Source organism: Podarcis vaucheri (assembly GCF_965113315.1).
Source record: "Podarcis vaucheri genome assembly, chromosome: 17".
NCBI classification, from domain to species: Eukaryota; Metazoa; Chordata; class Lepidosauria; order Squamata; family Lacertidae; genus Podarcis; species Podarcis vaucheri.
Genome location: NC_138755.1, coordinates 14,588,866 through 14,612,791, shown reverse-complemented (window position 1 = coordinate 14,612,791; position 23,926 = coordinate 14,588,866). Strand labels below are relative to the sequence as shown.

The 23,926-nt window shown below is 46.0% G+C and overlaps 1 protein-coding gene across 2 annotated transcripts; it reads right to left on the bottom strand.

The window, feature by feature from the left end:
- Positions 1–12,314: 12,314 nt before the first annotated feature.
- LOC309522073 (cyclin-dependent kinase 4 inhibitor B-like) lies at positions 12,315–21,483 on the bottom strand. 2 transcript variants are annotated; one of them, XM_082205288.1, is made up of 3 exons: positions 21,246–21,483; positions 19,594–20,328; positions 12,315–13,187 (listed from the first exon to the last, which is right to left on the bottom strand). In XM_082205288.1, exons 2-3 carry the CDS (start codon positions 19,756–19,758, stop codon positions 12,930–12,932), a joined length of 423 nt encoding a protein of 140 aa, XP_082061414.1. In that variant the 5' UTR covers positions 19,759–20,328; positions 21,246–21,483; the 3' UTR covers positions 12,315–12,929. The 2 variants fall into 2 exon arrangements, with proteins under 2 accessions (XP_082061414.1, XP_082061415.1); XM_082205289.1 differs by having other exon boundaries at positions 19,594–20,134.
- Positions 21,484–23,926: the final 2,443 nt, after the last annotated feature.

The window sequence follows — 23,926 nt, the reverse complement described above, 5'->3', positions numbered from 1 at the left end:
GCGAGTAGCGGGCAGCCTGAACAGGAGAGCTCGCTTGCGCGTATCCGCTGCGCGCATTTCCGCGTTGAGGGCGGCGCTTGGAAGGGAGACGTTGCTGCTGTCAGGCGAGCGGCAGACGCGGCGCAACAGCCCCCCTTTCGCTTCCCCGGGTCGGATAAGAGTGAGATCTTCTCTTGGGGTGGGGGGCAGGGGTGCCAACTTGAATTAAACGTGGAGGGGGGGGGAGAGCAGGAAAGTCCCGCTCCACATAACCGATCACAAGATGCAGCGCATGCACGCCATTTGAATGGCAATGCTCATCAACTTTGGGAGAGCCTCGCCACCTCAAATATGTTATGGGGGCGCAACAGGACTTCGGCCCCTAGAAGTTGGCTCCTTTGGTGGTGGGTGTGGAGAGCAGGAGCTGCGCAGGCGCTTGCCAAGCTGGGCTTGTCTAGCTTTCCGTTGGAAGCCGGCCTCACCAGCCGTGTTTTCGTCCCGGGGCGTCGTCAGCTTCTGCCCGCAGAGCCCCGAGGACGTCAGCATCCCGCTAGCCGAAACGGAAAGCAAGGGAAGCTGGCCACGCTTTTTTCTGTTAAAAATAAACAAAAATAAAACGATTTTTACTTGGTGCTAAACTAGCAAGGAGTCCGAGAGAGATCTCTGGTAGCCTGAGGTTCAGCCTTCTTCTCGGGAGACCTTACCTCTCCCGGGCTCCCCAAACCACACTGTCTCCTTGCGCAGATCCGAAGGGGGACGCTGAAGCCGTCTCGACTGCAACGTGAAGAAATCATTCCCCGTTCTGTGTGGAGGTAAGGGACGCGAATACGCCAGTTTAGATCCCTCAGCTCGCAAGAAAAGGCCCAAGCTGTTCGTGCAAGATGGTTAGCAAGAGAACCAGCGCATTTCCTGCTGCGCCGTGGCAGGTCCGTTTCGGTTTCGGGTGAATCTCAATAACAGCCCCGAGAGCGGTGGAGTCCGGTGTCCATCCGACCGCCTTCAGAAAAGGTTTGCTTTAGAATTAAGCGAGACTGGCAGAACCGAAGAACTTCCTGCTCCTCCTTTTTATCTGTCTTCTATTCCCACGACAGCAGCTTGGGCGCACAAAAGAAAATATTTCAGAGCCGCTCTAAAATATTTTGCGTGCCCCAACCGCACCCCCATGAGACCTGCGGTTTGCCCGAAGCGATTATTGTTAACTCTAGTAGAATAGTATTCATTGTTAAATTGCAACAGAAACAAAAGGAAGGGTGCGATCTCCCTCACGGAGGAAACTCATTCTGTGTCTAATGGCTGAAGGGCCATTTCAGCTGCCAGCAGTAGATCCCAGGACTTAAATGATTACAAGGAGAGGGATCTGAAACATCTTCTGCTGCTCATCCCAGGTTATTTTCCTTGAGGAATAACTGTCAGTTGTCCTGTCTCTCCATTATCTATGGAATAATCTGCTTCTGCACATTGGAACTACTGGAGAGCTCGGGGGACGGACTGATTACGAGTGTAATCAGAGTAGGATCTGAGAGACCAGCATTCATATGGTCACTAGGTGTCCTTGGACCAGCCACTGCTTCTCAGCCTAATCTACCTCACAGGGCTGTTGTGGGGTATAAATGAGGGGAAGAAGGAGGACACCACCTTGGTCTCATTGCAGAAAAACGTGAGATATAAAAGCAATAGATACATTTAATTCTGTAGGATTTAGTGGGGGGGTTGGGGGGAGGGCAGTTGTTGGGCTGTTGTTTTTATTTTGATTATATATTTTGTGGTTTTATATTTTGATTTTGTTCTGTGAAGCACCCTGAGACCCCTGGGTATAAGGCGGTATATAAATTCAATTATTATTAATATTAAAAATAGTCACGAGTTAACAGTACTTAAAAAGTCTCACCTGCTACATTCCTAAGCTTTCCTTCTGCTCACCTGCACAACCTTTGCTTTCATGTCTCTTTTCTTTCCCTTCTGAGTAGCATGCTCTCTTTCATTTTACTTAGTGAGGATTAGTGCCTGCATGCCCAAACTGTCTGCAGATATTGTGTAGGTCGTGTGGGGCAGGGAATTATTATTATTATTATTATTATTATTATTATTATTATTATTATTATTATTATTATTTTATACCCCAACCATCTGGCTGGGTGTCCACAGCCACAAAATATTAAACATACAATAAAACATCAAACACTAAAAACTTCCGTAAACAGGGCTGCCTTCAGATGTCTTCTAAAAGTCTCACACAAGGCTGCAGCCACATGGTTCCTGCATGCTGGAGTACAACTAGTCAGCCACGTTATGCAAGCAGAGGAAGGCCTGACACAACTTCCTCCACCCTCTTCCATTTTGTTTCCTCCTGCTTTCATATTAAGCCGTTAAGTCCACCATAGTTTGTCTGCTGCTGTTTTGTCCATGTGTGACAGTTTACTCTGGTAACTGCTATCTGTCACTCTTCTGGAAAATCAAGGATACCCAGAAATCAAGGATACCCAGAAGATAAAATTGAGACTCCTGTGGATGAGCTCCTTGGAAGAATGACAGGGTCCAAATATGATCAAATTACTAAATCATAACTGACATTCATTATTGTTATTGTTATTGTTATTGTTATTGTTATTAATGTGTATATCACCTTTTAACCATAGATCTCAGAGCCGTTCACAACATAACATTACAATAAAAACAACTAAAACCTAGCTAATAAGCTGTTACTTTTGAGATGGCTAGTAGCATTTTTTTAAAAAAACTATGTTTCTGTTTGACTCTCCTCCTCTCCCTGAATTGGGGCATTGTCCTAAGAATCTTACACTGGGGTAGGAAATGAGGCAACAGTTTCTCTTCTCATTCTTCCTGTGAGATGACTTTCTCTATAACAACTTGTTGGCTGTTTTGTTTGTGAGGCATTGTGATGTAATAACATGAATATAAAGGATTTTAATCTAGGGTTTAAAACATGTATGAATTTCAACACTCTAAGAAAAAGTTTATCCCAGTACTGCAAAGTGTGATATAGCAACTACTGATGTCTCAAGGAGATTCCAATGGAAAGGGCTCTATTTTAAATGGAAGTGGCCCTGTTTCAAAGAGAAGGGCCTATGTTACCAATACAATAGTAGTCCTATAGTAACTTACCACAGAACAATGTAAAAATACAATATTAATTGACAGTAGACACACAATTGTGTTAAATAACTTGCAATAATAAGTGAAATAAGTATACGATGGGGGAAATACCCATTCACATGGGAGACAAAAGTGAAACAATAACACATTTCAAATGTCTATCATATTTTGAGTTCAAAACCAGCACGGTCACATTAACTTTGCCATTTTAAAAATATGTTTTCAACTCTAAGCAGTTAGCAAGTTCTATAACATTCCCCCTTTAAATTCACAGCGGTTAGCTTGTTGCAGGCTAGTTTTAGCCTCTCAATATAAGATTCCTGGTAATTCCCTTATATCCCTCTTAAAAAGAATACACATGACACAATCTTGTGTAAAAAGTATAAAAGAAGTTTACTCACACCCATTCACTTCACAGATGGATCCCTGAAGGCAGACTTCAGTTACAAAATATATACACGTGGAACTATCCCATATGGGAGTTAGTTCCAAATGACTGCAGGTAGACAGGCAGTCACTGCTGCTCACATGTCGAAAGCAAGATGGAGAAGAGACAGTGTGCTGCCTGCCTTGCCCCTTTTGGGCCTGGGCAGGTAAGATCAAGCCCACTTCTAGTCACATGCAGAGGAAGTTTGTCCCGGCTCAGGAGGAAACAGGAAGTTTTCTACAGGCTGGACCAAGCATCCTCTTGCATGTCCACTCTAGGAATGTTGTACTTGACTGCTATGTGTTTCACATCCCACATCAAGTTGTCTCCCTGTGTGCATGACATACTGTTTGACCATAGTTTGGAGCAGGTAAAGGTAAAAAGGTAAAGGACCTCTGGGTGGTTAAGTCCAGTCAAATTTAACTATGGGGTTGCGGCACTCATCTTGCTTTTCAGGCCGAGGGAGCCGGCGTTTGTCCACAGACAGCTTTCTGGATCATGTGGCCAGCAGGACTAAACCACTTCTGGTGCAACAGAACACCATGACGGAAACCAGACCACACGGAAACACCATTTACCTTCCCATCACAGTGGTACCTATTTATCTATTTGCACTGGTGTGCTTTTGAACTGCTAGGTTGGCAGGAGCTGGGACAGAGCAATGGGAGCTCACCCCGTTGTGCAGATTCAAACTGCCAACCTTACGATCGACAAGCCCAAGAGGCTCAGTGGTTTAGACCACAGTGCCACCCGCGTCCCTACTTTGTTGTTGTTGTTTAGTCGTTTAGTCGTGTCCAACTCTTCGTGACCCCGTGGACCAGAGCACGACAGGCACTTCTGTCTTCTACTGCCTCCCACAGTTTGGTCAAACTCATGCTGGTAGCTTCAAATACACTATCCAACCATCTCGTCCTCTGTGGTCCCCTTCTCCTGTGCCCCCCATCTTTCCCAACATCAGGGTCTTTTCCAGGGAGTCTTCTCTTCTCATGAGGTGGCCAAAGTATTGGAGCCTCAGCTTCAGGATCTGTCCTTCCAGTGAGCACTCAGGGCTGATTTCCTTCAGAATGGATAGGTTTGATCTTCTTGCAGTCCATGGGACTCTCAAGAGTCTCCTCCAGCACCATAATTCAAAAGCATCAATACTTTGGCGATCAGCCTTCTTTATGGTCCAACTCTCACTTCCATACATCACTACTGGGAAAACCATAGCTTTAACTATACGGACCTTTGTTCGCAAGGTGATGTCTTTACTTTTTAAGATGCTGTCTAGGTTTGTCATTGCTTTTCTCCCAAGAAGCAGACGTCTCTTAATTTCGTGGCTGCTGTCACCATCTGCAGTGATCATGGAGCCCAAGAAATTAAAATCTCTCACTGCCTCCATTTCTTCCCCTTCTATTTGCCAGGAGGTGATGGAACCAGTGCCCATGATCTTCGTTTTTTTGATGTTGAGCTTCAGACCATATTTTGCGCTCTCCTCTTTCACCCTCAATAAAAGGTTCTTTCATTCCTCCTCACTTTCTGCCATCAAGGTTGTGTCATCTGCATATCTGAGGTTGTTGATATTTCTTCTGGCAATCTTAATTCCGGCTAGGGATTCATCCAGCCCAGCCTTTCGCATGATGAATTCTGCATATAAGTTAAATATGCAGGGAGACAATATACAGCCTTGTCGTACTCCTTTCCCAATTCTGAACCAATCCGTAGTTCCATATCCAGTTCTAACTGTAGCTTCTTGTCCCACGTAGAGATTTCTCAGGAGACAGATGAGGTGATCAGGCACTCCCATTTCTTTAAGAACTTGCCATAGTTTGCTGTGGTCGACACAGTCAATGGCTTTTGCATAGTCAATGAAGCAGAAGTAGATGTCTTTCTGGAACTCTCTAGCTTTCTCCATAATCCAGCGCATGTTTGCAATTTGGTCTCTGGTTCCTCTGCCTTTTCTTAATCCAGCTTGCACTTCTGGGAGTTCTCGGTCCACATACTGCTTGAGCCTTCCTTGTAGAATTTTAAGCATAACCTTGCTAGCATGTGAAATGAGTGCAATTGTGTGGTGGCTGGAGCATTCTTTAGCACTGCCCTTCTTTGGGATTGCAATGTAGACTGATCTTCTCCAATCCTCTGGCCACTGCTGAGTTTTCCAAACTTGCTGGCATATTGAGTGTAGCACCTTAACAGCATCATGCAAGCAGTTTTAAAATTTTAAATAGTTCAGCTGGAATACCATCACTTCCACTGGCCTTGTTATTTGTAGTGCTTTCTAAGGCCCATTTGGCTTCACTCTCCAGGATGTCTGGCTCAAGGTCAGCAACCACACTACCTGGGATGTACAAGACATCCATATCTTTCTGGTATAATTCCTCTGTGTATTCTACTAGTTACCTACTAGTTTGGAGCAAAAAGGACCCATCTTTAGGTCAAGTAAGTGGGTTGCCCTTGGTATTTTGGTCTGCACCTGGTCTTGCATTTGCATTTTCCTGTATTCATGCAGGGATTTCCACATGATGCCCTGCTCATCCTGGTGTTGCGCTTGTGGGATGTAACATCACGGAAGCAATCAAATACAGCATTTCCTGTTTGCCCAGAGACGACACACAGGGGAATGCTGCTTCAGCCAGGAGGACTTCCTGTCACACCTGGTCTGGAGCCTCTTCCTCCTGTGTGTGACCAGGTAGATGGGTGTGACCCTGGCAGACCCTGTAAAAGGGTCAGTCACGCAGCCATCTTCCCTTCTTTTCTTCATTTTGCTCACTTTTGCCCTTTACTTTCTGCTGGCTCTTAGCTAACAGCACATGCCTCATCCTTACAGAGGATGAAGCCACACTTTGTATCTCTATAAATGTAACTGCAACTATAAGCTAAAGCCTGCCTTCAGGAAACTACTATGAACTGAATGTAAGTAAACTTTACTGTTACCTTTAATGAAGACTGTTGTGTTATTATTTTAAGAGGGAAGCAGAAGGGGAAATTTACCAGGAACTATCCAGACTGGGCAAGCCAGATTGGATTGCTTAACTCAAATGATTCTCACGAATCCATCAACTAGATTCCAGCAATGTGCAAGGGAATGTGCTCTGCTACTTACTCACAAGCCTGAGTGAGGAGAGATAATATTTCATCAATATATCCTCTCCTACCTTTCCTCAACATTCTCACAGCCCTGGACCTGACCCCCTCCTTTTAAATTTAGAGTTTGTTGATCCCAGCGATTTCATAGTTTCCAATGAAAGAAACCCCACATTTAAAGAGGGAAGGGTCCAAAACAACAATGAGATTGGGGGTGTCACGTGGAGGCCTCTGCATTAATGGGGAGACAGAAAGGTGCAAATCTACATTTTGCTCCAGGATGAACAAGCCCTATTGTTCACTGGGAGAAAGTCCTGACTCTGGTATCTGTGCATGGTTTTATTTCTCAGACTGCATAAGGGCTAGTCAGTTTGAAAAGTCCTAAGAGCATGTGGTTTATTATAGCACAATTAAAATAAGGAGTGGTTTTCAGATTATTGGGGGGGGGAGAATCCCCACCCCTGGAAGCTGTTTCAATTTGAAATACTGTAGACCAAGGGGGAAATGTAGAGGAACAGAAGAGACCACGGTATCACTGGATAACTGTGAGCAAACCCTTCTTTTGTGAAAGGTTCTGCATCCTTTTTGGCTCAAAGAGTTCTGTGCACTTCAGCCTTCATCACAGCTGGTATGAGGGTGAAAGTATAATACCCGAAGGTCTCACATAAAGGTTGGGTTTGGAGGAAGGATTTCTGGAAGCTGGGGAGACACTGAATTACTATGTATGCACTTTTGTTAGGGAGAAAAGGCCTATTTCAAAAGCTGTTAAGAATTCTGGAGCATGCTCCCAGGGTTATTAATTTGTGTTGTTCATGTATTATTTCTTCATGCTCTGGTCTTTACTCACCAACAGGGATAAAGATGGAAAGAACCAACCCAAACATGTTGAAAGCTGTGACTTTGGGTCAGCTTCTGGGGTACCTCTCAGCAGAAAGAGCAGAAGGCCCCCTCATTTTGAAGTAAGTGGTGTTTTACATAATAAAGGTAAAGGGACCCCTGGCCATTAGGTCCAGTCGTGGCCGACTCTGGGGTTGCGGTGCTCATCTCGCTTTACTGGCCGAGGGAGCCAGCATACAGCTTCCAGGTCATGTGGCCAGCAGGACTAAGCCGCTTCTGCAGAACGGGAGCAGCGCACAGAAACGCCGTTTACCTTCCCGCCGGAGTGGTACCTATTTATCTACTTGCACTTTGACGTGCTTTTGAACTGCTAGGTTGGCAGGAGCAGGGACCGATCAACGGGAGCTCACCCCGTTGCGGGGATTCGAACCACCAATCTTCTGATTGGCAAGTACTAGGCTCTGTGGTTTAACCCACAGCACCACCCGTGTCCCTTTAGTGTTTTACATATTGTCACCTAAAAAGGACCCTGTCCTGTGAGTCTAAGTCCAGATGCTAAAATGATCTAACTGGAACCACCGGTTAAAATACTTGTTTTTAAAGTACAGTGAAAAAGCAGGCTAGCACCTAGAGATGATCATGAGCTGTCTTCTATAGTCTTAAAGGCCTATTGGCTCAATATTGTCTATGATGACTGGCAGTACCTCTCCAGGGTTTTAAAGAAGGGATCTCTTCCTGCCCTATGTGGAGATGTTGGGGATTGTGTGTTCACAAGATACAGTATGTGGTCAGCTGCTCTGAGCACATGGGGAAATCAAAGGGGTTGGGCTTTTTGCTTTTGTAACAGCAAAAATGTGAAGCTCTAGTGAGAGCCAGTGTGGTGTAGTGGTTAAGAGCAGTAGTCTTGTAATCTAGGGAACCGGGTTTGTGTCTCTGCTCCTCCACATGCAACTGCTGGGTGACCTTGGGCCAGTCACACTTCTGTGAAGTCTCTCAGCCCCACTCACCTCACAGAGTGTTTGTTGTGAGGGAGGAAGGGAAAGGAGAATGTTAGCCGCTTTGAGACTCCTGAAGGGGAGTGAAAGGCAGGATATCAAATCCAAACTCTTCTTCTTCTTCTAGTTAAATAGATTATTAACAGTTGGGCAGTGGCGTAGCGTGGGTTGTCAGCACCCGGGGCAAGGCAAGGCCCCCTAACCCATGGATTTTAGCACTCGAGTCTCTTCCACTAGATTAGTTAAAGAAACCCTTACCCCCTAACCACATGTATTGTTTGTTATGGAAATACTGATGTAATTAAAGTAAAATGCATCTAAATACAAGTTTATTTTCAGAGAGTGAGTGAGCCAGGTAGGGGCAGAGAGCTACGAGTGCGAGCGTGCGCCCCCCAGATGTTGCGCCCGGTGCGGACGGCCTCCCTGCACCCCCCATGCTACACCACTGCAACTGGGTAAGCTTGCAACTTCTTAAAAGGTTGCTTTTCTGGTCTGCTTTTAATTAATAAAGCACTTGCTTTACTGTGAATTAATCTAATAAAACTGATTTTAAAGTTCACCCTGAATTTAATTACTTGACTGCTGAAGAGGAGAGGCACTGGATAAAAACAGATGGCGATTCTTGTGAGCGGTCCATTGATACTTTTATTTAAATAACATGAATACCAAACAGCAGTAAAACAAGTCAGTAAAGCCCAATGGTAATCTGTCACAGGCTAAGAAATACTAACTAGTCCAAGTACTTGATAGATTCACTTCCCCCGGAGCCTGATCCTTCACAGAGCTCTACTCAGAAGTCCCATTGAGTTCAATGGGCTCAGAAAGGTAGCATCATAACCATCCCATTTGGGCTCTCTGATCCAACCGTTAATGCCTTCACTTAGAATATGCTTCCATGATTATCTGCAGATCAAACATTTTCTACTCAAGTCCTCTATACTTAATGACTATAGAATAATTCAGCAGTGACCCTTCCACCGAAACCTGCCAGAGCTGGAGCACATATTACACGTATTACTATTCAGATGTTGCTGAAAATTGGGATGACAGAGGCTAGTTTTCAACTTGCAAGCTGCACATGAATAGTACCGAAAGAGTCCGTTACTATGGGAGATATTCAAGTAAGTTTTTATCAGATACATTGAAATCAATGGGCATAGCTAAGTTAGGTTCATTAATTGGAGCAGGTCTACACTGAGTCCAGCTTACTCGAATACCACTTCATATATCTGAATTTCTCAGCTGTCACCCATGGATGTCTGTGTCAATCATGTACACGACACATTCTGTGGATCATAACCTGTGAATGGAAATTTCACTATTTCTGGTTCATGGCCAGTGAAAGAGAGAGAGAGAGAGAGAGAGAGAGAGAGAGAGAGAGAGAGAGAGAGAGTTTTGGTTCTAAGCAAGGAGGCTGAAGAAATCTCACTCTTCCCTATTCAGCAAGCAGAACCTGCAGTAGCTCTCTGACTACAGATGACATACTCCTACCCAGGGCCAATTTGAAAGGGAGCCAGGAAAGCCATTTGACCTGAGCTTCAAGCTCAAAGGCGCCACTTTGAAGATTTTTTGGCACGTGATAAGTTTCATAACTTGTTTTTGTGCACATCAGATGAAAATGAGACATACCCACTCAGGGTAGAGCTGCAAATTTAAGCTAATAAGAGATGTGATTTGGTAGACGACTTGATTTCTTAACTTATAAAGAATAATTTCATATTAAATAACTTACTTTTTTGCATAACTACTCATAAATATATATTGGTTATGGTGGCACAAGATTAGACTGTAATTAGTGGGGCTCCCTTGACATATAATTAGCTGATTATATATAAGCAAGCAACTCACTGTTTTGGGGGAGTGCTTTGTTTTGTTTCAATGTGTCATCATTTTTAATTGTTATTATGACTTACGGCCTCAAAATCTGGAAGAGGCCCAGGCCTCTGTAGACCTCTGTGAGGGCCTGTCTCTCCCTGGCCGGTACAACACTTCAATATTTCCAGAATATTACTATTAATTGCACTTAATAGTTGCTTTCCTTTGCAACATGTAACCCAAAGCAATATACAAAACAGTGCAAAGATTAAAAGCACAACAGAAAACATGGGAAAAAACAATTTTCATTCATACATGTCTGTGATACATATATCCGCAAGTGGGGAGCCACCATGAAAAGGCCCATTTTCATGTTCCCACCCTCCACACTTTCCTTGAAGGGGGCACATAGATGCTGAATGTAGGATCCTGTTTGGTTCCACAGCTAATTCTCCCCTGGAGTCCTCGCTGGCCCAAGTAGGACTAATTCAGCCAGCTAGCCCTGGTGACTATCTAATGCTTATTGGGTGGATTTTCCCCAAATTAATTTTTGAACTTTGAATTTTATTGTTATTCATGTTTTATACTGTATTTTATGCTGCTTCTACAATTAAGTGTTTTAAATTTGTTGTTAGCCACCCTGAGCCCGGTTTTCTGAACTGGGAAGGGTGGGGTATAAATAAAAAATATTATTAATTAATTTATGATTATTCCTAGATATCTCCTTAACAACTACCGGTAACTTACACTTCCTGAATCAAAAAGTTGTCTTAAATAGTTGTTAGCGGTGATTTCCTTTTACAGGGAAGGCTTAGGATATAATGATTTGCTTTCCTAGACAAAGCCCAGTGCAAGTTAGGTGTGTACCAATCTTTATTAAACAACTGGGAATTAAATGTCTAACTTTGTCCACGGCTTCAATGCAGTCCTGAACTTTCTCTGGATTCTACACTATGTTAATAAAGTTATCTGCTTAAAGCCAGTGTACAAATGCAAATAAAATGAATTACGCTCTCCCATTTCAGCCGGTTTGACTAAGGTATCCAGAATACCTATTGAGTATGTATGTTTTTTTATAGTGGTCACACAACGCTGTTGGCATACAAATGGCAATCTCTATCCTCACTCACTTTTAATCCAGATTTTCCCAGGAAAAACCAGATAAGTGAAAAGCAAAAAACTAAAACTTGTTGCCAATGACCCATTTGCAATATATTCAGTTTCTGTCTGGAAGCACCCTGACTGCATATTTAACATTTTCAGGGTTTCACATTTATTCAGGCATTGCTTCCTTGAAACCTGATTGCATGGCGTTAATAAGGATTATCTATCTCATATAGTCAGATTGAAGGATTCATTTTGATTCAATTCGAAAGCGTTTGTGTGAACTTCTTAAAAAGAAATTGGCGGATGAATAAAAAAAACAAGGTGATGTGTGTGTTATTAGCATTAGCCTCATAATTATATTGCACAGGCCATCCTTCACCCTTTTGTTCCTCTGTTAATTTTTCCCTTGGGGCCTTCAAGGAAAAACTAACAGGCATAACTTGTGCAAATGAAAATCCATGGCAACAGAAGCAGAGTGCATTTAGGCAAGAGGTGACAGGTTGGCACAATCTTCATTCTCCCCAATAAGGTAAAGGTAAAGGGACCCCTGACCATTAGGTCCAGTCGTGACCGACTCTGGGGATGTGGCGCTCATCTCACTTTATTGGCCGAGGGAGCCGGCATACAGCTTCCAGGTCATGTGGCCAGCATGACTAAGCTGCTTCTGGTGAACCAGAGCAGCGCACGGAAACGCCGTTTACCTTCCCACCGGAGCGGTACCTATTTATCTACTTGCACTTTGACGTGCTTTCGAACTGCTAGGTTGGCAGGAGCAGGGACTGAGCAACGGGAGCTCACCCCGTCGCAGGGATTCAAACTGCCGACCTTCCAATCAGCAAGCCCTAGGTTCTGCGGTTTAACCCACAGCGCCACCCGCGTCCCCAATACTCCCCAATACTACATTTCAAAGTGCTATTTACATTTTCACACAAGGAACACTGTTAACATCCATAACACAAACCAGAGCAGAGCTGCAGTGCAGGCGGTTGCACTAAGTGAGCCTTTGCGGTGGCTTCCAACTCTACAATTCTATGGTTCTATGGCAACCTGTGCAAGGCACCCCAGAATGAATCTTCTCAATTTTGCACCCCCTTGGCTCAGTGCCCTGTGGGTGGAGTAGGGTGTGGGTGTCTCCTGCCCACACTGCCCTAAATCCAGCACTGCCACACCAACCCCATCCACTGTGGGGAATCATGGTCAAGGATAAATGGGAATTGTTCATCCCGCAAAATCTGGGGAGCCATAAATCCCCAACCCCCGGACTATTGTCTCAGTTTCCTTTTAGAACATCATTGTACATGGGAGACTGGCATGGGTGAGAGACCAGGAGACACTGTCCCACGAACCGACATACCCATTCTCCATGAGTAGTGGAAGCATGTAAACATCTAACAAGCCACATTTCAAACGAAGCGGGATCGTAGAGTTTATGCTGGCGCCGAAATCGCTTGTCTCTGACGGGTGGCGTTCAAGAGCCAAGCCAAAGGGTCTTAAGTTTACGCACCCGCGATTCTCCTCCTCCGGCGGCGGCGGGGTGGGGAGCTCTCCCCTTGGTCCTCTGACTTCATCCCGGATCTCAAGTCAAGAGAGTTTCAGCCCGATGCCTCTTGGAGGTAACTGACCACCCGGCTCTGGCCACTTTCTTCAGCCAAGTCCAGCGGGCGGCGTCCCCAGCGGTCCCGCACGTCGAAGCGAGCGCCCCCTCGGCGCAGCGCCCGCAGCGTGTCCAGGAAGCCTCCGCGGGCCGCGTCGTGGACCGGGAACGTGCCCGTGGACGGGTCGGGGCGGTTGGGATCCGCTCCTCTTTGCAGAAGCAACTGAGCTACCCCGGGGTTCCCCATCATCATAACCTGGAGGGAGAGGAGGAGAGGAAAGTCAAGATTTGCGCATCTTTACGCTTTCCGTCTAGGCGCTTGGAGCGGCCATGTTCTGCGGGCTGAAATAGCCAAGATCCTGACCGCCACGCTGCATTAATTAGCTCCTGATAATTCTGATTAAATAATTTGGGGGGGGCTAATCTGTGTACTGTTCATAGGAGCCAGCTCCTATGGGTCGAGGCGGCTTTGTCCCACCAATAAAATATTTGAGGGGGACGCCCCGTAAAGTTGATGGGTATTGCCATTCAAATGGTGTGTGTGCACTGCGTCATAGGATTATGTGATTGGGGCGGGGCTTACCTCCCCCCTATTTTATCCTGAATTGTTGTACCCTAAGTTGGATCTGAACTTTAAAAGGCGCAGTGTCAAAGTTGAAAAGTCAATCATGCGATCATATTATTATTATTGTTATTGTTATTGTTATTGTTATTGTTATTGTTATTATTATTTGCCCGCCCCTCCGTCTAAGGTCCCAGGGGTTTCCCAACATTAAAGCGATATTAAAGAGAGTTTAAAATAACTTAGAAACACAAAATAAGGCGAGTCCTAAAAGAACGCACGTCAAGTTGCAGAAGCTAGGGATAAAGAGGGTTTCCTTGGGGCGAAGCATCCCACAAACGCCTCGGAAAGTCTGGTAAGGACACCGCTAGGCTTTATCCGGCTAAAGTTGCGTTTACACCGCGCCCTTCGAAGGGACCATTTCGGAGAAATTGGCAAGAGGCTCTTTATTGGAACTGGGCAAATCTCTAGAAACGGAAAGGTTTCTGATAGACCTCTCTCTCTCGGGGATGGAGTAAGTAGTAGTAGTAGTAGTTTTAATAAGTTTAATAATCAACAGTAATAAGATTTTTAAAGGTGGTATCCGGTTGAGTCATTCATAGCATGACACCTAGAATGACGAACGGTGCATACCATTCAATTTTTTGGGGTGGAAACGCGTCCCATAAAACTGAAAATGGTGGGACATGCTTCCGAATAATAATAATAATACATATTTTTGGAAGCACGCTCGGCTTTTATTTTAATACTTTGTTGGAAGCCACCCAGAGTGGCTGGGGAAACCCAGCCACATGGGCGGGGTATAAATAAATTATTATTATTATTATTATTATTATTATTATTATTATTAATAATAATAATAATAATAATTTAATATTCTTTCTTTCGAGAGAGTTATTCAGAAGGATCCCAGCTGGAGATAAAAGGATCCGTATTCGCTTCTGCTGCTTCTTTCCCCTCGAGAAAGACGGCTCCCACGGAATCAATCTCAGCCCAAACTGGCGCGCACGTTGCGCTTGCTTCGGAAAGGCGGGTCTGCAAACTCTCCAGATGGGCTGTAGTGAGAGGGGCGGTTCTTGAGCAGCAAGGAAAACCAGGGAGACGAAACGAGCGAGGAAACCAAGCGAAGAAAGAAAAGCTGAACTAGCAGCAGGGAGTGAGCGCAGCCACTCTTATCAAATGCCAAATATTGACATTTTTAATGTTATAAGAAATAAATGTTTACCAAAGGCCTGGATCTTCAGGTGGTGGTTTTCTTGGAAGGAAGTCGGAGTCTTTTTTTAAAAAAAAATAGAATAAAATAGGGCTTTTTATATCTGCAAGGTTGACGTTTGAATCTAATGCTAAATTAAAAGCTGCAGCCATCTCTAGAGACGAGTGCGAAGCTGGACGGACGCAAACGAAACCTCTGCTTGACGGAACCATTTTGCCTCAGACCCTAAAAGGACTAAAAAGCAGTATTAATTTAATTTAATTTAATTTAATTTGTGCATCCTTCCGCGTTGCTCTCTGTTCACAGCCCAGCTGAGGCGGAGTAGGTAGAGTAAATCGATTCACAAACGCAATGCAACAACTGGCGCGTGGTTGTGATTTGGAGAGGGAACGAGCTGCTACAATTGGGAACATGAAAGCTGCCCTTTTTCATTCAGTCGGGCTAGCACCATCAAAGAAATGTGGGTGGGCCGCCCCACTTCAGTTTAATACAATGACTGACTGGCATTAGTAACAAAGGTATCATTTCTAAAAGAGGCGCAGTGAAGTAAAAGTCTACCAGAATTCACTTTTCTTCCCGGAAGCCGGATTCAAACTATAGACGCCAGGAGGAAAAGTGAAGACGCGTCACAGCAGAAGCTTTAAACCAGGCATAGGCAAACTCCGGCCCTCCAGATGTTTGGGACTACAATTCCCAGCATCACTGACCACTGGTCCTGTTAGCTAGGGATGATGGGAATTGTAGTCCCAAACATCTGGAGGGCCGGAGTTTGCCTATGCCTGCAGTTTAAACCAAGGATGTGGAATGTGTGGCCCTTCAGACGTTGGAATTCCAGCATGGCCAAAGGTTAGGATGCTGAGAGGTGCAGGTTCATGGAAGGAGTTAAGCGCCCGATTGTGCTAAATCGGCACCATTTTAAAAACAACGCATTTGTTTTCAAAATGAAAAAGCACGACCTCTGTGCTCACTCCTCTGTAAAAAGCTCACTCCTCTGTAAAAGAAGGGATATCCGTGCGGGTTGCGTTTTTATTTTAAAACAGACTTATTGTAATTCTAATTATCTATACCCAAATCTGGAATATAGTACAGTGGTACCTCGGGTTAAGTACTTAATTCGTTCCGGAGGTCTGTACTTAACCTGAAACTGTTCTTAACCTGAAGCACCACTTTAGCTAATGGGGCCTCCTGCAGCCGCCGCGCCGCCAGAGCACGATTTCTGTTCTCATCCTGAAGCAAAGTTCTTAACCTGAAGCACTATTTCTGGGTTAGCAGAGTCTATAACCTGACGCGTATGTAACCTGAAGCATATGTAACCCGAGGTACCACTATACTGTACTGATATCTCTGGTCCTCTTTTTGCCTCTCTCTGCTTCAAAATGTCATGCCCGTTTTCTGCTTGATTTCGCGCGTTGATAAAATCAAAGAGTGCAGCTGCCTAAGAGCGCGAACGTATAATCCGCGATCACTCGAAAGTAAGCTCCATTGAGCTTAAAAACGTTGGAGGTTTGGGGGCAACTCCGGTTGCCGAAGAAGAGCTTGCAAATCTTAGTTTTAAAAACATGCAAGGCTGGAAGGGAGCCTTACAAAATCCAGCGCGGGGCTTACTCCCAGGTTAATGCGGTTAGAATCGCGGGGTGGGGGGCAACTTGATTAAAATATTGGGGGGGGCAACTAAGCCCTACCCCGCATAATCGATCACATGATGTGACACACACACCATTTGAATGAGAATCCCCCTCAACTGGGGGGGGAGGTCGTCCATGGGCGTAGCCACGATTTATTGGGTGGGGGGCAGAACCCAGTTATCTGTGACACAATTGGTCAGTTAAGTATTTTTATTTATTTACTTAATTGGCCCCTCCCTGCCTCCCCCTGGCTAAGTCCATGGCAGCCTGGGCCCCTCAATATTTTATGGGGGTGGGGGCCCGAAGGGACTTTGGCCCCTAGGAGTCGGCTCTCATGATTGCATGTAATACTCACTTTACATGAGCGCTAGCCTTCTGTTAACCTCAATGGGGCTTACTTCTGAGTAGACACGAATAGCATTTCATACCCGAAGTCTTTTCTCTGTTTCGCTAGCTCATTTCATGCTGGTAGGTAGCCGTGTTGGTCTGCCGTAGTCGAAACAAAACAAAACAAAATAATTCCTTCCAGTAGCACCTTAGAGACCAACTAAGTTAGTTATTGGTATGAGGTTTCGTGTGTGTTCATGCAAAGAACTTTAAATTAATCGGTCAGTGAGGCTGAGTTGCCGCCGTCGGTTGAAATCTGAGTTGGATTTCTCGATCTCCAGCTACGGAATCAAAAAGTTAGAATAAAACCCAGAACAGAAAAGGGGAGGTAGTTTTTGAGAGATGTGTGACCCCCAGGTGACTTTTAAAAGCAACTTTTCCCATTGTGAAAAACAAAGAAACCCCAATGAGGTTAAATAAGAGTATAGCTGTCATCTTTTCCCTTTGCTTGCGAGGAATCCTATTCGGAATAAGGGAATTTCCCTGAAAAAAGGGGAAAAGTTGACAGCTTATGAATAAGAGTGAGATGAATATGTATATGGTTGATGATTAATTCTAGATTTTAGTCTAATGTCTCCAGTCATTTCGGGGTTGCAGTGATTTTTCATTCTCTCTTCTCAGTCTAGGCAGACACCATATATTTGAAGCACACGACTCCAGCCCACCCCCCACCCCCAGTCTGTAGTTTCGTGTGAGGGGTAAACAACACATCTCAGAATTCTTGGGGGGGGATGTCATGTGTTTTAAATGGTTGCGTTTTATAAGGTTGAGAAGACAGACTTTGGGAGGGTCTCAAATCGTTTTGAGAATAAAACAGGACACATTCTGGTAACTGAATGTATTATTAGGGAGCTGTTTCTCCTCACTTGAAATGTTAATATTTGGTATTGAAATCTGTTTCCGAAGTGGGGATCTGTTCTATACAGTACAGTGGTACCTCGGGTTACATACGCTTCAGGTTACAGACTCCTCTAACTCAGAAATATTACCTCAGTCTGGTTAAGAACTTTGCTTCAGGATGAGAACAGAAACCGTGCAGCGGCAGCAGGAGGCCCCATTAGCTAAAGTGGTGCTTCAGGTTAAGAACAGTTTCAGGTTAAGAACAGACCTCCAGAACGAATTAAGTTCTTAACCACAGGTACCACTGTACTTCTGTTACGTAAACATAAACTGAAACAAGATCCTTATTTAAATATACTGTAGTATTTTCCAAAGACGACACTGTGGTTGCTGTTGTTTGGCGGTGGGCGCGGGGATGAGAGTCCGAACCTGGGACAGCGATTGCTCCAATAATTTTATTCTCCAATCATTTTGTTCACCTTTCTATTTTATTTTATTTATTTTTAGTTTCCTCGGACAGGGCAAGCTGCGCAACATGGACCCAAACTTGGGGGTGGCAGAAGCCAATCCTCCAGCGTTTAGGGTTCATCCGAACAACTTTTCTAACTTTTCATGGATCCATTTGCCACTGATGGACGTTAAAAGGGTGGACGTTAAATCCTGCCCCCCCCCCCAATTTTAAACAGGCTGCTCGCTCGCTAGGTCAGTCAGCGGCACACACAAACTGTGATTAATTACTGTATTGCGGATCTGGGTGTAATCTGGTTTGACTCCTCCTCTTCCACCTGAGTTTGGGTGTGGTTATTTTTTGGGTGGGGGGATGATCAGTCCTGTGTTTTGGAACGCGCCAAATTTGTAGGTTGCATCGTGGGCTGAGCCTAGGAAGGTAAATTCCAGTGCCATCGAGGGGACTTCCGAGCAAGCGTGTTTTGGATCAGGGCCCTGCATAAGCCTTCTACTTCCAGGAAGGTGATTTTAAAGCAGTGGCGTAGCGTGGGGGGTGGGGGGTGGGCGGCCGCACCGGGCGCAACATCTGGGGGTTAGGGTTAGGGGGCGCAAATCCACGGGTTAGGGGGTGCAAATTACTTGCCTTGCCCCGGGTGCTGACAACCCACGCTACGCCACTGTTTTAAAGCACACCTGGGTTACTGCGTGCACGCCATACAGTTCAAAGCACACATACCCCTTCCAAATCCTGGGAACCTTAATTCACCCCCTCCCAGAGCTTCAGTTTGTGTATTTATTTACTGCAGCTAAATCCCACCTTTTCCCTCCAAGGAATTCAAACGGCCTCTGTGGTTCTGCCCCTCCTTGTTTAATCTTCACAAGGACTCTGTGAGGTAGGTTAGGTCGACAGAAGGCAGTGACTAACTCCAAGGTCGCTACGAGTATGCTTCAGGGCTGAGTGAAGATTTGAACCCTGGACTCCAAGGTCCAAGTCCAGCACTCTAACCACGGTACTATGCGGGGTCCTCAGCACCCTTAAACTACAGTTCCCAAGTTTCTTTGAGAGGAATGGATGCGCGTTAAATGTATGGCGCGCGCATAGCTAGGAATGAACAGCTACTAGGATCTGACTCTCACTGGACACGGGTTGACTATGGGTTGTTAAAACTAACCCCCTCCCCAAAATAAGCCCCTCTCTGCAAAGCCCCCAATAAATCTAGTTTAGCCCCCGAGTGGTACTCATACTCCGCACCTCTAAACCTCACGTTTAAAATTTCAGCCATGGGCGGGATCAGGGGGTCAGCTGCCCTGACACCTAAATCAAATAATAATAAAAAATACTTAACTTAAAGTAGAAATGATCAGAATATTTGAAAAGTTTTGACCATTTATTTCCTGGCCACTTAGAGTGAAAAACAAGTCAATTGGTGTGGAGACATTTCATTCCGAATTTGGTCTACAGAGAATGGCGACAGGTGGGTGTCCTGCCCGCACCCCAACTTAAATCCTGGCTACTCCCCCCGGCAGTCTCTCACCCACCTATCTATGGCTCTCCGGCCTTCCTCCTACTGTCCCCGGACGGACCTACCTGGATCGGGGCCCTGCCGAAGCGATTCACCGCGTTGGGGTGCGCCCCACCATCCAGCAGCCGCCTCAAGGTCTCCAGGTCTCCCCGGGCAGCGGCGTTGGCCAGCTCATCCGCCTCGCCGCGGCCGCCCCCTCCATCCATGTCCGAGCCGGGGGCAGGATCCATCCCACGAAGCCGAAGACCTCACGGGTTGTCAGTAGGGCATCTATGCAGCCGGCCCCCTTGGTGCCCTACTGCCGGGCTCCCTCAAAGGATCCGTCAGATCATCAGAGGGATCCCTCCCGGCGTCCGCGCAAGGACGCAGCAGCGATCTCCCCTCCTTCGCCTGTGACCAGGACTCGGTTCTCGGTCGACTTTGCCCGCTTCCCGACGGCGCGGACGCCCTTCGAGCAGACCTTCCCCGGCGGGCGGAGCCGTCCAGTCCACTCTTATCCTGCGCTGGGTTGCGTCTCCCTTCGTCCTTTCCCACGGATCCGCAGGTCTCTATCCAGGCCCGCTGGCTCCCTCTCTCGGCGGCCCGACGTCGCGATGAGGAACAAGCCTAGGACCGGGACAGCGGAGGCGAATGTGCAGGAACGTCCCCATCAAAAGTGGGTCACTCCGAGAACGGCAGCTGGACATCCGCTCCCCCTTAAGGGCTCTCTGGGAAGAGGTCCTCGCCTGTAGCAAGCTAGCATAAAGCCTGCCACCCTGAGGTGCTGCTTTTCTGCATGCACAGTCCAGGGGGTCGCCAAGCTGTGGGCGCATCTGGCATTTTGAGAGTGCTCTGTGCATCATCGTCGTCCCCCCCGCCTTTCTCTCCTCCCCCCACACCCCGTTCTCGCATTCCTCACATACAAACATACAAGAAAGCCTTCATAGGAACACCTATCTCTCTCTCTCACACACACACAGATTAGCTGTGCACACATCACACTGTAGTTTGCCCCCCGAAAAGCTACAATTCCCAGCACCCTTAACAAACTGCAGCTCCCGGGATACGTTGTGCGAAAGGATGTGCTCTAAATGTATAGTTTTGGTGCAGTCATTGTTTGCTTTTCCACAAGGGTCTGGCAAAACGTTTGCTGTGATGTTGAATCCCTCTGGTTTTACACCCCGCCGCCCCAAAAGTCAGAAGCAAGTTGATTTACATTAATAGCAAATAATAATAATAATTCAAAGATCCGCTGCTGGCAAGTATCACAAAAAGACTAATCGGAGGTAGGATTTTTACGCAGCATGGCTGCGAAGCGCACAACCCACCTCTGGCCGTAGCGGGTGACCTGTGACTTGATGGTGGTTTTGAGGAGAGAGTTTGTTAAAAATATATATGGGGACCCACAAGGACTTGGATCTATGCTTTTGCACCATAGCCCGGCTTGGCAGCGCAAGACCGGTTCAGAGCGATGGAGAGAGACGTGCTCTGTGATTTGATGGTGGTTGGGGAGCGGGGAGGGAACCCGTGAAGAAAGTATCCTGTTTTAAAAAAAAAAATCTGGGCAAGATGTGTGCCCTCAGCCTCGTCTTTTCTTTTCTTTTCTTTCCTCCTCTACTTTCTGACTCCTGCGACACCCCACTTTCTCTGCAAACCTGGCTGCGTATGCGCCGTATGTTTGGAGTACACGATTTCCCCCAGAGGATCCTGGGAACTGAAGTTTGTAAAGGGTGCTTACCTGGCGTTGTAGCTCTCTGTGAAGGGTCCACTAAAATCCCCAGAATTCTTTGGGAGATGCCACCTGCTTTCAATGCACGGTGCGTTTGAAGCCTCTGAACCATTTTTAAGTGGCAAAGCTCCTTGTCATCTGTTTCACTCCAGACAGAGAATATGTATTCGCTAGACAAGCCTAGACTTGCCTCCATTTAGTATGTTCCGTAACAGGGAACCCTCTCAGAACAAGCCTAGACTTGTCCTGTCATATGCTACAGATTCATTCCCAGAAACGGACTTGTGCTGAGCAGTCAGTTTCTAGACTCCTATAAATATACAGCTGACTTTTTTGTTAGGGCTGCAGCAGAAGCTGTGCTCCCTGAACTCCATCTTCTTCCAGGGCAACAGACGGGGACTTGGGCTTTTACTCAGAGCTGCTGCCTTTGCCCATAAGATGGGGCAGAATCATTCCTTCTCTTTCCACAACAGCGTACAGAGTGCTATTGTTTAAGCAGCCGAAACAGTACTACCCACACAAAAATGGCGCAGTATCAGCAAATCCCGAGGTGTGCAGAAATACATAAATAAAAATAGCCCCAAGAGCTGTGCTCAGTTGGCCACAGAAGGCAAATGACAGAAAAGGAGGGGAGACAAGGAACAGAATGAAACATTCTATTCAGGACTACTCCATACTGCAATATTCGGCTGCAGGCCTGTCTTGCGATTCTGTTTTTTTTTGTGTGTGTTTATTTATTTACAAACCTGATGCTTCACTTAAGTAAGCCTGTGTTTTCTGACATTGGTGGTGGTGGTGAGAAGGTGCTATCTCATGGGTAGGCAAACTAAGGCCCAGGGGCTGGATCCAGCCCAATCGCCTTCTAAATCCGGCCCACGGATGGTCCAGGAATCAGTGTGTTTTTACATGAGTAGAATGTGTGTTTTTATTTAAAATGCATCTCTGGGTTATTTGTGGTGCATAGGAATTTGTTCTCTCCCCCCCCCAAAAAATATAGTCTGATCCCCCACAAGGTCTGAGGGACAGTGGACCGGCCCCCTGCTGGAAAAGTTTGCTTACCCCTGCTCTAACTTACCTGATTTTGCATCATGCATTTGTTTTCTCTGCCAGTTTATTGGGAATTGCCTTCCAGATGTTGAGGCCTACAGCTCCCATCAGTTCCAGAAGGGCTGGTCCATAGTCAGGGATGATGGGATTTGTAGTTCAAGAACATCTGGAGGACGACAGGTACCCCATCGCTGGAATATCTGAAAGGCACCCTGTTGGTTGCTCCTGCCCTTGGGCAGGCATAGGCAAACTCGGCCCTCCAGATGTTTTTTGACTAAAACTCCCATCATCCCTAGCTAACAGGACCAGTGGTCAGGGATGATGGGAGTTGTAGTCTCAAAACATCTGGAGGGCCGAGTGTGCCTATGCCTGCCCTGTTGTTGTTGTTTAGTCGTTTAGTCATGTCCAACGCTTTGTGACCCCATGGACCAGAGCATGCCAGGCACTCCTGTCTTCCACTGCCTCCCGCAGTTTGGTCAAACTCATGTTAGTCGCTTCAAAAACACTGTCCAGCCATCTCGTCCTCTGTCGTCCCCTTCTCCTTGTGCCCTCCATCTTTCCCAGCATCAGGGACTTTCCCAGGGAGTCTTCTCTTCTCAAGATGTGACCAAAATATTGGAGCCTCAGCTTCAGGATCTGTCCTTCCAGTGAGCACTCAGGGTTGATTTCCTTAAGAATGGATAGGTTTGATCTTCTTGCAGTCCATGGGACTCTCAAGAGTCTCCTCCAGCACCGTAATTCAAAAGCATCAATTCTTTGGCGATCAGCCTTCTTTATGGTCCAGCTCTCACCTCCATACATCACTACTGGGAAAACCATAGCTTTAACAATACGGACCTTTGTTGGCAAGGTGATGTCTCTGCTTTTTAAGGTGCTGTCTAGGTTTGTCATTGCTTTTCTTCCCAGAAGCAGGCGTCTTTTAATTTCGTGACTGCTGTCACCATCCACGGTGATCATGGAACCCAAGAAAGTAAAATCTCTCACTGCCTCCATTTCTTCCCCTTCTATTTGCCAGGAGGTGATGGGACCAGTGGCCATGATCTTCGTTTTTTTGATATTGAGCTTCAGACCATATTGTGCACTCTCCTCTTTCACCCTCATTAAAAGGTTCTTTAAATCCTCCTCACTTTCTGCCATCAAAGTTGTGTCATCTGCATATCTGAGGTTGTTGATATTTCTTCCGGCAATCTTAATTCCGGCTTGGGATTCATCCAGTCCAGCCTTTCACATGATGAATTCTGCATTTAAGTTAAATAAGCAGGGAGACAATATACAGCCTTGTCATACTCCTTTCCCAATTTTGAACCAATCTGTTGTTCCATATCCAGTTCTAACCGTAGCTTCTTGTCCCACATAGAGATTTCTCAGGAGACAGATGAGGTGATCAGGCACTCCCATTTCTTTAAGCACTTGCCATAGTTTGCTGTGGTCGACACAGTCAAAGACTTTTGCATAGTCAATGAAGCAGAAGTAGATGTCTTTCTGGAACTCTCTAGCTTTCTCCATAATCCAGCGCATGTTTGCAGTTTGGTCTCTGGTTCCTCTGCCCCTTCGAAATCCAGCTTGCACTTCTGGGAGTTCTCGGTCCACATACTGCTTAAGCCTGCCTTGTAGAATTTTAAGCATAACCTTGCTAGCATGTG

What these genes read in the sequence shown, in the direction of transcription:
- LOC309522073 (XM_082205288.1), bottom strand. Translation starts at nt 19,758, where the DNA reads ATGGATCCTGCCCCCGGCTCGGACATGGATGGAGGGGGCGGCCGCGGC. An exon ending in TCGGCAGGGCCCCGATCCAG is followed by an intron (nt 13,188 to 19,593) that starts GTAGGTCCGTCC and finishes CTCTCCCTCCAG; the next exon opens with GTTATGATGATGGGGAACCC.